The sequence below is a fragment of the Adelges cooleyi genome, unplaced genomic scaffold (assembly GCF_023614345.1).
Source record: "Adelges cooleyi isolate 19-005CV unplaced genomic scaffold, UGA_ACOO_1.1 ACOO_flye_CR_arks_rails_tigmint_CR_PRNA_247, whole genome shotgun sequence".
Lineage (NCBI taxonomy): Eukaryota > Metazoa > Arthropoda > Insecta > Hemiptera > Adelgidae > Adelges > Adelges cooleyi.
In genome coordinates, this window is record NW_026095912.1 from 7,855,337 (window position 1) to 7,869,273 (window position 13,937).

Consider the following 13,937-nt stretch of genomic DNA (forward strand, 5'->3'; position numbering starts at 1 on the left):
AGAAGCTGCTATCAAAAAGTTGGGAGGGGGTAAAACACAAAAAAAATGTGAAAAATTGAGATCACAATATATAAATAAATATGAAAAAAAAATTTTAACTTCTTATTAAACCCTATTGCCTATGAGATATTGAGTGGCCTATTGAAATAAATCACCCTGTGTATGATAATTTATGTTCAAAAAATCGCAGCTGATTAGCTAATTACATTGTTATTACCAATCGTGTTTGTATATTACCTGGTAATAACAACAAAGTATCATAATACTCAATACTCGAATTAAAATAATTCAAGTAAGGGGACGTTTTTACGTTAACTAAAAGAGCGAATCCGGCATTTTTTTACCCCCAAAAATTGTTAGTGCCACAAATTAGTAGGGGTACGTTACAATTTATGAAAAATAGTTGGAGTACTTTGCCCTTCCTCCCAATTCAAGCACTTATAAGTTATAATACCTATTATAAAAGAATAGTATGATGCCGTATGGTTAGCCTGAGTTTTGTTTATTAAATCAACTTCACGGGGCTCCCGCTCAGGTCCCAACAGTAAGAATAATTTATTTCTATTATTTCTATTATTATATTTACTTTTTACTATTTCACTATAAGCTTACATTCTACATAACTGTTCTACTATTTATTTTGTTTTTGCCATTTATAAAGCAAACTTGAATTCACTTTTGTTATTTCATTCTACGACTTTTAGATATTATTTAAGTATATAAATCACACATTTAATTCAGTAATTAATATTTTAAAAATTACTAAAATTCTTAGAAAACCTATACTTGTGAAAAAAGATTAAACATACTACTTTCGTATTCACAAGTACATTATGTAAATAAATATATTAAACAAATACAATTTCACATTACAAGGTATGATAATATATTGAAACACCTGAGAAAATTGTAAATTATAATGATTTTTGATTAATAGAAGAAGATTTAAGAAATAATTTTTAATAAATAAAAATTGTAAACCTTGCCCTTTTACTGTAATAAAAATAAAAATTATAAATATATTTTTATTTAAAAAATAATAAATTTAAATATTAAAAACACATTAACTTTTAACAAACATTGTGATTAAATTAAATACTGCATTATAATTTTAAAAAATTAATAACACAAATTGTTATACCTACATACTTGATGTTTCATTGTGGTAATTAATTGTACAAATATGGGAAATGAATATCTGGAAATAAAACATATAAAAATTAAAATGTTGATAAATGTGATATTACTTGTAAAGGGAAATAAATCCGGATTTTCTTAAAATTTGTAAAATCTGGTTTACGGATTTCGAAGTTCAATAAAAAAAATCCGGATTTACGGAGAATCCGGATTTTACAAAGAAAACGGGTTCATGAAGTATCCGGAATTAACAAGAAATCTGGATTTCAAAGTTTGAAGTTTATAAAGCCAATTTGTAATTACTAGATCAGCAGTGCTTACAAGATGACCTCATTGTTTTGTTTAAATTAGTTGACTTTTAATCCCCTATGAAATACTATTATCGGATCCCTTCAACTAAATTACAATGAGTTTTATGTTTCTAATGAACATATTAATTCTATAAATCTGTATATTAATAGTTTTACACAATACAAACAAAATTAAACGAGTTATTTTTAGTCTGCTTAAAAATGTAGAGATGAAAAAACATTTTTAAATCGCTTTCAAGGATGCTGTGATAGTCCGAAAAATAAATTAACTACCAAAATAGAGGTATATTTATTGAACTAACAATTACACATCACAGTTTAAGCATAAAATTACGATTTTGTATAAATTGCCTATACTTTACTCCTTAAAAATGGGAGATGCGTCGCCCTTTGAAACGGAATATAAAGTGTGGTCGAATGGAAAATTATTTTACTTATAGAGGAATTGATTTATTTTATTTGTTAATTAAAGTAAAAATTGAAAAAAAAAACTAAATAAACAATATACTGGATGATTCTTTTAAGGCGCTACACTAGTTTTCTCTTAAAATACTACTAAATTTGTAGTTTTTCTTTTTTTACAATATTGGGCAATATTCAAATTTTTATTCTTTTTCTAGAGTTCTATCAACTTTTAAAACTTAACTGGCTAATTTACTTAAGACGGGAGGTGATAGTTGGTCAGTCAATTTTTTCAGCAAATTATTTTTTATTTATAAAGTTATTAAAATATGTCATGTTACTTTTTTTATTTTCAAAAGTTTATAAAGCTTTAAGAAATACTAAAAAATATATAAACTTGAGTATTGTCTTTTTTTAGAATTTATAACATAAATAATATGCTTATATATGCTGATAATAGCCTTGTCGTCTGTCGTGTCGTGCGATTTAAGAAGTGGGCATGGCCACTTAAGGTTACTAATGGTAACTATTTAATACCAATTTGGTAATTATCGATCGTGGTTACTTAATCAGTGAATGCCATAGAGTACTCGCGAAATAAATTTAAATTTGATAAAATAATTTCTTATAAATATACCGTATACGGCCCATCAATGACAAACCGGCATTTAATGCATATAGTGATAGTAATAAGTATGTTCAAATTGATAGTAGATAAAAAATCAATTGACCGCGGTTACCACACTTTAACCACCTATACCACACGATACAAAAGTTGAGCTCAGCTCAACTCTAGCAAAAACCCGGTAGGTCATGGTTACTCAATGATACCGTGATTACAACGGCCAATTAGAAGGCGATATAAGACACACGACACGACAGACAACGTAGCTGTGATACCACCTTAAGTAAAAATCTGTTATGGTTATTTACGTTACCACAACCGTAGTAACGTAAGTAACTACAACCGTGATAATCTAGGTAACCGCAACCGTAGTAATCTAGGTAACCATAATTGTGGTAACCTAAATAACCACAACTGTAGTAGCCTAAATAACCACAACCGTGGTAACGTATGTAACCATAATTGTGGTAACCTAAATAAACACAACCGTGGTAACCTAAGTAAACACACCCATGGTAACCTAGGTAGCCACAACTGTGGTAACCTAAATAACCACAACCATGGTATCCTATGTAACCACAACTGTGGTAACCTTAGTAACCACAACTGTGGTAACCTTAGTAACCACAACTGTGGTAACCTTAGTAACCACAACTGTGGTAACCTTAGTAACCACAACTGTGGTAACCTTAGTAACCACAATTGTGGTAACCTAGGTAACTACAACCGTAGGTAACCACTACTATGGAAACTATGGTAATCATTACCATTGTTATGGTAACTTTGGTAGATAGTAAATTGTAACCACGGTAACTTCGTTAAATGTATTCAAAATTTAGTCATATGCATATATAATTATATGCAATATACAATATTAAGTACTAATGTTATTTTTCAATGGTAAATACAAATCTACGGATTTATAACGAAAATTCTGAAATCCGAATTTATAGCGAGAACCATAAAATCCGGATTTATAACGAAAACTTGAACTCCGAATTTCGGATTTTTAAGTTTAAAACTCCGGTTTTTTAAACTTCTCAAAATCCGGATTTTCCCATCACTAGATATTACACATTCCATATCAATTTCAATTTTTATTTTAGTTAACATACCTAGGAAGTATTAATAATTAATTTAGTATAGTTATAAAATAAAAAAATAAATTTAGATACAATTTAAATTTTACTAAAGCAATTTAATTTGTTTTAATGTAATAAACAAAGGGGGAAAAACACATTTATTAAACATAAAAAGAGAAGTTATAAAATACTATTGTAATTTTTATTTTTGTAATTTTATATTAGGAGTTATCAATTACTCCTATGAAAGTAAAAAAAATATTAAGACATTTAGATTAACATAATAAATACAGTAGTCGCCGTTTTTTGAATTCACGGATTGTTGACTCATTCGTCTAGTCTTATAGACAAAACAGTCTGGGCCCAAATCGTCGCACGTATATTAACATTTAAAAAAAAAAATCGTTTATTTGTCTCACAGCTCTCACTACACTGGTAAATTGGATCAACGACGACACTATAGAGTGGCCGCTAATTTGTGTCTAAAATAAGGTTATTTTTACCTGGAAGTAGTAGAGTTGAATTTATAATTTAAGTTGAATACTTGAATGTTTCTCAAAGATTACTAGGAAATGTTTTGGTCCCAAAGTGAGTCCAGTAAGCGTCGACTACCATAATAAAAAATGCTAACAAAAATTATACACTACATATGTAGTGTATGGTCTTGGATATTTTTCTTCATTCTCTAAATAATATATTACACCAAAATAAAAGAAATCTCTTTTTATGAAAATGTTAAATGTGTTTTTTGACTATAAGCGTGTGCAGATTTAAATCAAAGCATTTACAGCCAATTAAAATAGGCCCTATAATAATATTTAGGTCCTAGTAAATTGAGGTAAATAAAATTAAACCAAAATACTTTTTTGTTTTAACCCCATATCATATTAGAGAAATATAATTTGCATTTACGGTTTACCTACCAACCAATATTTTGTGGAAACTAAGATAATAATGTTAGAAAATATTTTAGGTACATACCTTTCACTGAAAAATAAAATGTTCACAAAAGTTAGTTACAATAATAAATTTAATGATTTAAAATTTTAAGCATAGTTACCATTCTCTAAATATGTTTGTGCGGTCATCATAATTGGTTTACTAGACACTGCAAGCCCTGGCAAAATTGATTGTACAAATCAATATTTTATATTATAAATGTAATTTTTATGATATTTTAAATAAACTATTAAATATTTTGTAACGACATTACCTTGTATTAATAGTAAAAAGATTGCTAACATTTTTAAAATATTCGATAAAATATTCATGGTTCTCAAAAATTGTGTTAAAAATTTGGTAAGGATAACCTCAAACGCTTTTGGTAACTAATGATGTGTAAAAACATTCCATAACAAAAAAACAAGTGTAAAAGTTCAACATAAAAACGTATATAAAATTCAGCTACGTAAGTACATCGCAATGATTCAAATAAATTTCATCATAAGTAAATAATTAAACAGATGGGATGCGGTATACGGGATACAAAAAGCAATAAAACTCTACAGTAGGTATATACTACTGTTGTACATTGTAAAATAAACATTGCCAGCAATTATTTTATTTTGAGCTATTATTTTGACCAGGGACTAATGAACCATAAAATATAAATTTTTTTAAGGAAAACTAGGTCAAATATAGTGAATTAGGATTTACCATAACTACATAGTTTTTAATAAGTTAGGGTCATTGGTATAAATACTATTTAATGAGGTTTATATATTACAAAAACATTAACAATTATAATTTCAAGTTCCTTTGATATAGTTGATACATTGAGCATATATAATTGATAAGCTCTAGAAGTTTGCCTTATTGTTTATATTTTATAATATTTTTAACTATTGAGTTTCAAAACTCATTGTTGTCTACTGACAAGCATTTTTAAACTTTTTATATTTGTATGGTAATAAAATATACAATATAAACAACAGAAAATTTATTATTTATACTATTTTAAATGTAACTTAGTGTTATCGATTTTAAATACCACACATGTATTGTTTTTGTTGGTGTTATTATTAACATGATACTATAGATATACAAATACATTAGAAAATAAAATATATATATATATAAACCTTTTTTTTTCTACTTATCAAACATCAACTAATTTAACACATACATTTTATATCAAATTATCATTATACATACGAATACTTGTATATCAGACATAGATAAGAAATTTGAAATTTCACTTTATTTCACCTTAGAAAAGGTGAAAATATTTAACTAATTTGGTTTCCGCATGTATCAAGTACATGGTACATGTATAATTGAAGTAAAAATATAATATTTTGCGATTACAATACATGAACCTACATCATGATAATTATTAGTGTAATATAATAAATAGGAAAACGAAAAAATATTGAATACTAAATAACATTTTTGAATAAAATCAACAATTTAATATGTGATAACTAGTATAAATAATATTATAAAATATGTTTGTAACTAAAAAAATACTGTTAAAATTTAAATAAATAGTGTCACTTGTCTCCTTATTACAATTAGACGTCGGTAAATTGTTTTATTATATACCGGTCTAATTATATGTTCCTTTGTAATTCGAGTCGTAGTATCTTGTATCATAATTGTGTTTTTTCATCTGTCTGTCTATCCAATGTCTGAACAGGGCGACGTTCACGTATACTCCGGGAGTCTTGTCTTCTCCACAGCCTATTCCCCACGCCACTATACCGGCTTGATGGTATTGTTCGGTTTTCTCAGGCATAGGACACATCAATGGACTACCACCGTCTCCCTAAAAAAATATATGCAGCTTAGTACTATGTAGGAAAGACAACGTTGTCGGATCGTGAGATTATACTATTTTTATTTTAAGGCATTATGTCAAAGGTATATTTAAAAATGTATACTTCGAAAATCAAAGTGTATAGTTTAAAATTTAAATTACACAATTATGTGGATACACAGTCATACATATATGTAATAATTATCATTGCTCAGACTCGATGACTAACGTCTCAAGATATTATTTATTTTATACGGGTATACTGTATATTCTCTATTGAGTCAAATTGAGTATTTGTACCTTACAAGGCCATTTAAAGAGTTCAAACTTAAAACGGTGTTTTTGTGGCTTTAAAATCAAAATATGTTTTAAACGTTTAAAATGTTTCTAATATTGGTTATACAAATATATGCTTTAGATGTAGTCTGTAGATAAATCGTTTAGTAGAATTATATTTTTCTAGATAGTTAAGTATTTTTAAGGGATCTGTTTCGATGTATACTTTTATGGTATACGTGGTAAACTAATACTGCCAACAAAATAAAAATGAAAAGGTTGTAAAACATACATGCTGGAGAACAAAAAATATGGAGAGGAATTCGAATACATAATTTTAATTTACGTCATTGCTAAAATTACTTTTAAGACGTGAAAGAGGGACAGTTAAAAATAGCTTACTTGAGATTTCATTATATTCTAGGTATGGTTGATGGTGGTGAATGTGTTTTATGTAGTCTATACATGCGCCGTTTCTAATGGTTAACAACTAGAAATAAATTTTTTACTCACTTTGCAAGTGTCTTTGCCAGATTCTCCTCCGGCGCAAAGGAAACTTTCGTGCAACTTGAAATTGGGCCCGAGTCGAGTGCGTTTTAACGCATCTAAACAAGGTACGCGTGGTACGATAGGCAATTCAACTTTTTTCAAAATGACTTGGTAAGACCCGACTTTACCTAAAAAAAAGTACAATCATATTCATAAAAATAAAAGAGTATAGAGACCAAAGAAGAATAGCGAAAGAGAGTACGAACGAAAAGAACCAATAAAAAGTTAGAAGACCTACACGATGGAGAAGCAAGTATAGTTTGGTTAGAAGTTAGAACCTTAAAGAGCAGTAAAACAGGATGGACCGGACACGTGTGGAGATCAGTAGGAAAATTTGTGGTGATAATAAAATATAGGTTAAACGTAAATAGACATGGAGGACGTCCTAGACAGGATACAGAAAGATTTGAGGTGGCTAGGGTGCTAAAGAAGCGGAAAACCTCAGGATAGATGCAATGGGAATTACACCTGAAGAAGAGGAGAAATATTATTCTTCAATGAATTGCGTAACACAATTTAAATTCATGAATGTTCCTTAAAAATTTACAGAGATACTTATAAATGTCATATAAGCTTACCGAAAACGTCCTTGCCCCAACCACTAGCGAAACACCGTTCTGTTTGGAAGTAGAAGTCCTGTGAGGGAAGACAAATTGTGCCGACGTTTTCTTTAAGCATAAACGGATCCTTTAAAAATATGAGAGCTACGTCGTTGTACAGGGCACCGCCGTAATATTTCTCGTGTTGCACTATTTTCAACACTCGGCCGTCTTGATGCGGAAAAAGTTCATTTTCTGTTTGCGAATCCCATTCGCCTGCACGAATTACCAATTTTGCCTGATCTTTTATATGACTAGGTTAATAAAATAAAAAATAAATTTACATATGTTATACTATCAGCATCGATGGCTTAGGAGACCTAAATTAGGGAACTATACACTATTTAGCCTATAAATAAAGTAACTAAAATGTAAAAAAATATATTCAAGCTATTGTTAGGTGTATTTTTAAAAAAAAATAACTTGCTATCAGAGATGTTCTAATTATTATTCGAATAAAAATATGCACCTCAATATATCCTATGAGAATTATTTAATAACATAAATCATAATCGATTTTGTTTAATTATTTTTATTTGCAATTAGTTATAAATGCAGAAAAAAATGTGTACCTGCATTTAACATTTTTTTTTTTTTTTTTTTTTTAATGTAGTTTCCTTTTACCAAATTTAGAGAACAGAATTGTAGCTTCAATGAATCGTATTATAAAAAAAAATGAACGCGTTAAGTATAGTATTTCTAGAAACGTTATGTTCTGCTATGTATGCCGTTATAGAATTGAAATAAAATTTGAATATTAAGGTTAAATCTGGGAGGGGGGCTTAGGTTTATGTGATAAATAGTAGACCCCACGACATTTTTAATGTGTATGCCTGTCCAAAATTGGTTTAATCAATTGAATGTAAATATATTACTCGTGTAAGCAATGGTAGGCCGTTAACACGACACTGGGGTGGATTAGCGATCCGCCGCACACGTATGCTTTTCCTTGATTAATGTGGTCTTCCTTGAGTATAGCCACCATCCAAGGGAATTCGCCGAATTGCGCCTCGTTGTTGCTATGTCCAGTTATTCTGAATCCCACTCCACCGGAATTCCAATGACCGCATCCTGCGTAGGTCTCTTTGTAACTTGTTGGGGATTGAGTAGTCGTTTCCGAAGGAGAAATAGGATTATTGCAACACACTTCTAAGTAATTGGAACACGGACCATCCTTAATTCTGTAAATAGGAAACTAGAACTTTTATAAAAAGAATGTTTGATAATATTAACTCTATAATAAAATAGGGTATTCTGGTCACAATTGATAGCAGTTATAGTTTAAGACACAGGCAGAAATATCAGAAGAGAGAGGAGGGGCTTGAATCTTAAGTAAAAAATAAACTGCACTTAGGCTTCGCCTAACGGTGGTAACAAATATTAAAACATGTATTTTTACAGAATATGTTCTTTGAAGAGCAACTGAAGAGGTCGATGCAAGAACCGGCTATCTCCCCTTATTATCAACAATTTTTTTTATGGACAAATTATTTACATTTTCATGCATCAAACAGTAAAACCAGCTATTACCTACAAAGATATTACAAAACGCATATTAATGGTAAATTGGACAATGGTTTTTTTTGGCCGCCATGAACAATTTAAAAATAATATAGAGATAGCCGGACCCTACAACCCTAGTTCTTGCACCGGACCCTACAACTTTTATCTCAAAATGTATTAAATTTTCCAAGCACCAAACGATATGCTTTATATAAATTTGATCTACTGCAGTAATCATTCATAAGCACCAAGAAATACTCCGATAATCTTATTTTATTTTATGAAATAATAATAATAATAGGGGCCTCTTTTTGGGCGCTAAGCTCTTAGTAAGATCTTCTGATCTCCGCTTATGAATTTAAAACTGATGATATAATTATATTATACAAGAATCAAATTTAAGTACGGTTTATTTCGACATTATATTGTCTATATGACTATATCCATAGTGTGAAGCAAATAGAAAGATAGTGAAGGATAAGCAAGTAGAGTGACCGGATTAAATCTAATAAGATCTAATTTCACTTGTGTAGTTGTGATTTCACAATGCAGAGAAGAAGCTGGAAGCAAAAGTAACTTGAAAAGTGAAAAGTATAGTACTTTTAAACAGTTTGAACACTTTAATAAGATTTTAATTCAAATTAAAATGTTTAAGTCAAATAACTATGTTTTTTGATGAAACCAAAATGAATAAATACAATTTAAGCACGAGTCATAACCAGTAATGCCAACAAGAGAAACTAAAATTTTGGGAATATTATAATATTAATACCTAATAGGATCCGGAACGAACCTTATGTCGATCAATCCAGTGCCATCAGTGTTAATCGACTGATTGCTGGTACACAAATAGTACGGTACACATGTACAGGCCCCTTGTTCTGGTTGGCCATTGTCTATTCCACTATTAGGTGAGACCGACGAAGTTTCATCTGGTGGCGCCGGGAAAACTTCTAATATGGCTTCGTCAATGACACTTGGCGTTTGTGCCAAAGTAATTGTCGTCTGAAGCACCGTCGACACGGACACCAATAAAATAAATAACTGTGAAAAGATAATACAACAGCAAAAATGAGATTAAACCATTGAAAAAATTAACCCTTTCGTTTCATAATCCTTCAAAGTTCACATAGTCACTGGACTTGTCACTCAAGGAATATGATTTTCAAGGTTTCTCCCTTGATACGGATGTGCAGAGTAAATTATAATATATAATATTGATTTTTTAAACTCTATTATGGTAATAAGTAAATAAGATAATTAAATCAATTAGTAATTGAAGGGTTTTAACTACGGTAATTAGTATGATGACTGTAAGATAACCAGATTTACGATAACAATGTAGTCCATCACAGAGTTAAGGTTTACCGTATTAAAAACAAATGCGTTGTTCGATCTGAGGTAATATTGACCCTTGGCCATTTTATTGACTTGTATTATAGTTATACACAGTAGATAGCCGTCTTAAATTCTTATATTGGTATTATTTATTAATATTAAATAAATGTATATAATATGTAAATAAATCGGACTTTAAATTAGGTACGAGACTATACAATTCAGCGAATTACAGTTTACCTACGACGAAACGAGTTTTGAATAATCGAAACAATAAGGTTTATTTGAGCTGTGCACCTTATATTTATTAAGAAAGCCGTATACATATATTATACAAGACAAATTTAGATAAGACAACGTAGCCTTGACTCGTTTCTTAAATGTTCGTAAACGTAAATATGTTTGTACGGGTTTATTATTATTTGCAAATTGTAATGTTACCTGACCTACATGAATAATTTTACATTGCAATAAAACATACGAATGGCACCTAAAAGATTATGTGATGTACAGTACATAAATTATAGTTTCGCTAATTTATTGAGATTGACTTAACATGGTGTAATATACAATCGACAGGATCCATAAGAACAGTCCTCATCCAAAATTATTCAATATACCTAATAATATGATTCATGGGTTTTTTCAGACATATTTTTTAAACACCATGTTTAATTGTCTGTTGCCAATAGTAGGACAAGGTTCGGTGCAACATAAAATATAAACATAATAATATATTATTACTTTCTTTATGTATGTAAACTTTCGTTAAGGTAAAGAAAAAAAAACAGCGCAGTATTCTCTAAAATCATTTGAAATGTAAAAAAAATATCCCAATCCCCCCCCCCCCCCCAAATTGCATATAAGAAAACATATAAGTGAAATTTAGTTTTTAAGCTGGCTGACAGCTCTGTTTTTGTTTTGTGAGAAGGATGTGCTGAACAAATTTATGATATTTGAAATATATATGTGTAAATATATATATATATATATATATATATATATATATATATATATCTAAGATAACATTTTTGAAAATAAAATACTTTTTATAACTTATTTGAATAAATTATACAATATATATTACAATTAAGTTATTGAATAGTAATTGATCTCACCCCATTTTACATTGTTTAAAAACAGTTTTAGGACGAAATGGTTTTTAATGATATATTTTCATCGTCGAGTAAGCATAAGTAATAGCATTTTATTAACATAATAAAAACACTGTGGAAAATGTTTTTTCACCATACTGCAAATACGATTTCATGATAAAGTTTAGCCAAATTGTACACCTAATATCAATAAATAAAGGGTGTCCCAAAAATAGCACAACTGTTTAACTGGCGCAACCATGTTAAAAGTTGCGCTATTTTTGGGACACCCTATAATACCAAAGTCAACCCAGTTTCCAACAACGGACATCGAAAATTATTCATTGCCCCCCTCCCCTACTCAAAAATAAAGCTCAAAATACATAACTGGTTACATTAACACTAAAAAGTCAAATTATGCATATAACAAGAAATCTAAACGAAATGTGGTTGTTTTTTGTACTACAGTCATTTTGTGTAAAACGACCGGTTAGTAAATAGAAAATACAAATTAAAAGTAGAAACACTCTTTTTTCTTTCTCATCCCACACAATTGGAGATTGGGGTCAACTAAAATGCATTCATTCGTACAAATGAATGATAATTAATCTTTGACCTAGTGTCTGATCAGCAAAGTATAAAATTAATATTTTAAAAACATTGTAAATGTGTTTTTTAAATATTTGATGCAGACAGACGTCGGCAAGACAAAACTGCTATCTATACCTTGGGTGTGGGGTTTAAGCTCTTTTGGTCTAAGCAAGAGCAAGACAAATAATTATGTCATCACACTTCCTAAATACACCACTATCGACTATATTATACTTATTATTTGTTATTTACTGAATGCGCGCCGACAGCACTATCTGCGGTATTAGAGACGCCCCCCCCTTAGATCAGATTATTATTTGTATTAAGATAGATGTTGTCACATTGTCAATTGCGACGAACACTCACCGGCGGCGACGTCGGTTGACTTCGGACTGGATGCATGACGACGGCACTGCTCGGATGTGCGCGGGCAAGACGTTAAGGTATATTGCAAAAATATATTTTCTGAATAATAATAACAATAATAATAATGTTGGCGATGATAACAGTGATAATGGTCGGAAAGACGGAGAAAAAGCGCCGATCGCAACACTGCGCGGCGGTGCTGGTGACTTTCGGGTTTATCGCGGCCTATCTCGCTGGTCCGAGTCCATGGTCTGTGGTAGGGGCCGGCAAACGTCCATACAATAATAATAGCGTGTGTACCAGAGAAAAATCCCACCACGTTGACTTACGTACGTCGGATCGTATTAATTTCCAATCCCCACCAGACCTTCGGATCGTATCAAAAAACAAATAAACAAAATCATTCGAACTAACACATTTATAGTATGCAAGTATAATTACACTCGTGGCCACTTCCACTAAGAAAGAGCCTTTTGTCATGGAACGCGCGGCCAACGCTTATTGCATATAGACAGCATATTCGGTTATCGGTTAAAATAATATTATCATTGTTTATATTATAATAATTATTATACACCTAGCATATCCCTAGGCTATATGGCGAACAAGAGCGTCTCGGTGATAACAGAATTGGTAAAGGTCGTTAGCGCGTTCGTCCAACAATCGCGTACCTGCTACTTATGCATCGTTTGTAATATAATTATTGTTCATTATAGTATTTCAAGACCAATATTGTTGTAAACACTTTGGGTCAGGCACGAGCGAACCTCACCCGTGGTATAGGTAAGCGCAACCCGTAAACCAGAAAAACCGGCAAACACTAGCACAAAATATACGGCATGTTAAAATATACTTATATACATATTCTTTATACGTATCAAATTAATCATATTATTAATGTATGCCAACCGACGGCTTTGTGAGTCCTTGGAGATGTCGGCGGAGTGGGACGTTTGTGTAGTGCGATTATGGAAAACGATCAGTGGCTATTGGCCAAATTCGAATATTTACTGCTCAAGTATTACAGTCGGTTGTATCAAGAGTAACGAAAAAATAATCATTGCGAATTTCCAACAACTGGGTTAAGAAAGTTCACAAATATAGTATAAATTACCCCCAGTCCCGGACAAAGGCTATTGCTATTATCACTCAGAGTGACGTTCTCAACTTGAAACTATTTTTAATTATTTCTATATCATTGAAATGTACGTCAAACGAAATAGTCAAGTTCAATGTTCAAATTTTTGTTCAGACCAGATAATTTAATCAATTGTCTAAATCCTTCAAAGTTCAAATACTGAATAAC

At 30.6% G+C, this 13,937-nt stretch overlaps 1 protein-coding gene across 3 annotated transcripts; it reads right to left on the bottom strand.

Annotated features, from left to right (window-relative positions):
• Window positions 1-5,842: 5,842 nt before the first annotated feature.
• Window positions 5,843-12,888, bottom strand: LOC126836436 (phenoloxidase-activating factor 2-like). 3 transcript variants are annotated; one of them, XM_050569813.1, is made up of 6 exons: window positions 10,611-10,739; window positions 10,015-10,286; window positions 8,615-8,920; window positions 7,719-7,993; window positions 7,105-7,268; window positions 5,843-6,324 (listed from the first exon to the last, which is right to left on the bottom strand). In XM_050569813.1, exons 1-6 carry the CDS (start codon window positions 10,662-10,664, stop codon window positions 6,106-6,108), a joined length of 1,290 nt encoding a protein of 429 aa, XP_050425770.1. In that variant the 5' UTR covers window positions 10,665-10,739; the 3' UTR covers window positions 5,843-6,105. The 3 variants fall into 3 exon arrangements, with proteins under 3 accessions (XP_050425770.1, XP_050425771.1, XP_050425772.1); XM_050569814.1 differs by lacking the exon at window positions 10,611-10,739 and adding an exon at window positions 12,632-12,888 and having other exon boundaries at window positions 5,845-6,324; XM_050569815.1 differs by having other exon boundaries at window positions 5,847-6,324; window positions 10,036-10,286; window positions 10,611-10,735.
• Window positions 12,889-13,937: the final 1,049 nt, after the last annotated feature.

Coding starts and splice junctions, on each gene's coding strand:
- LOC126836436 (XM_050569813.1), bottom strand. CDS start 10,664: ATGGCCAAGGGTCAATATTACCTCAGATCGAACAACGCATTTGTTTTT. Junction 8,921..10,014: donor TTCGTTCCGGATCCTATTAG/GTATTAATATTA, acceptor TCCTATTTACAG/AATTAAGGATGGTCCGTGTT. Junction 7,269..7,718: donor TTGGGGCAAGGACGTTTTCG/GTAAGCTTATAT, acceptor ACTTTTTTTTAG/GTAAAGTCGGGTCTTACCAA.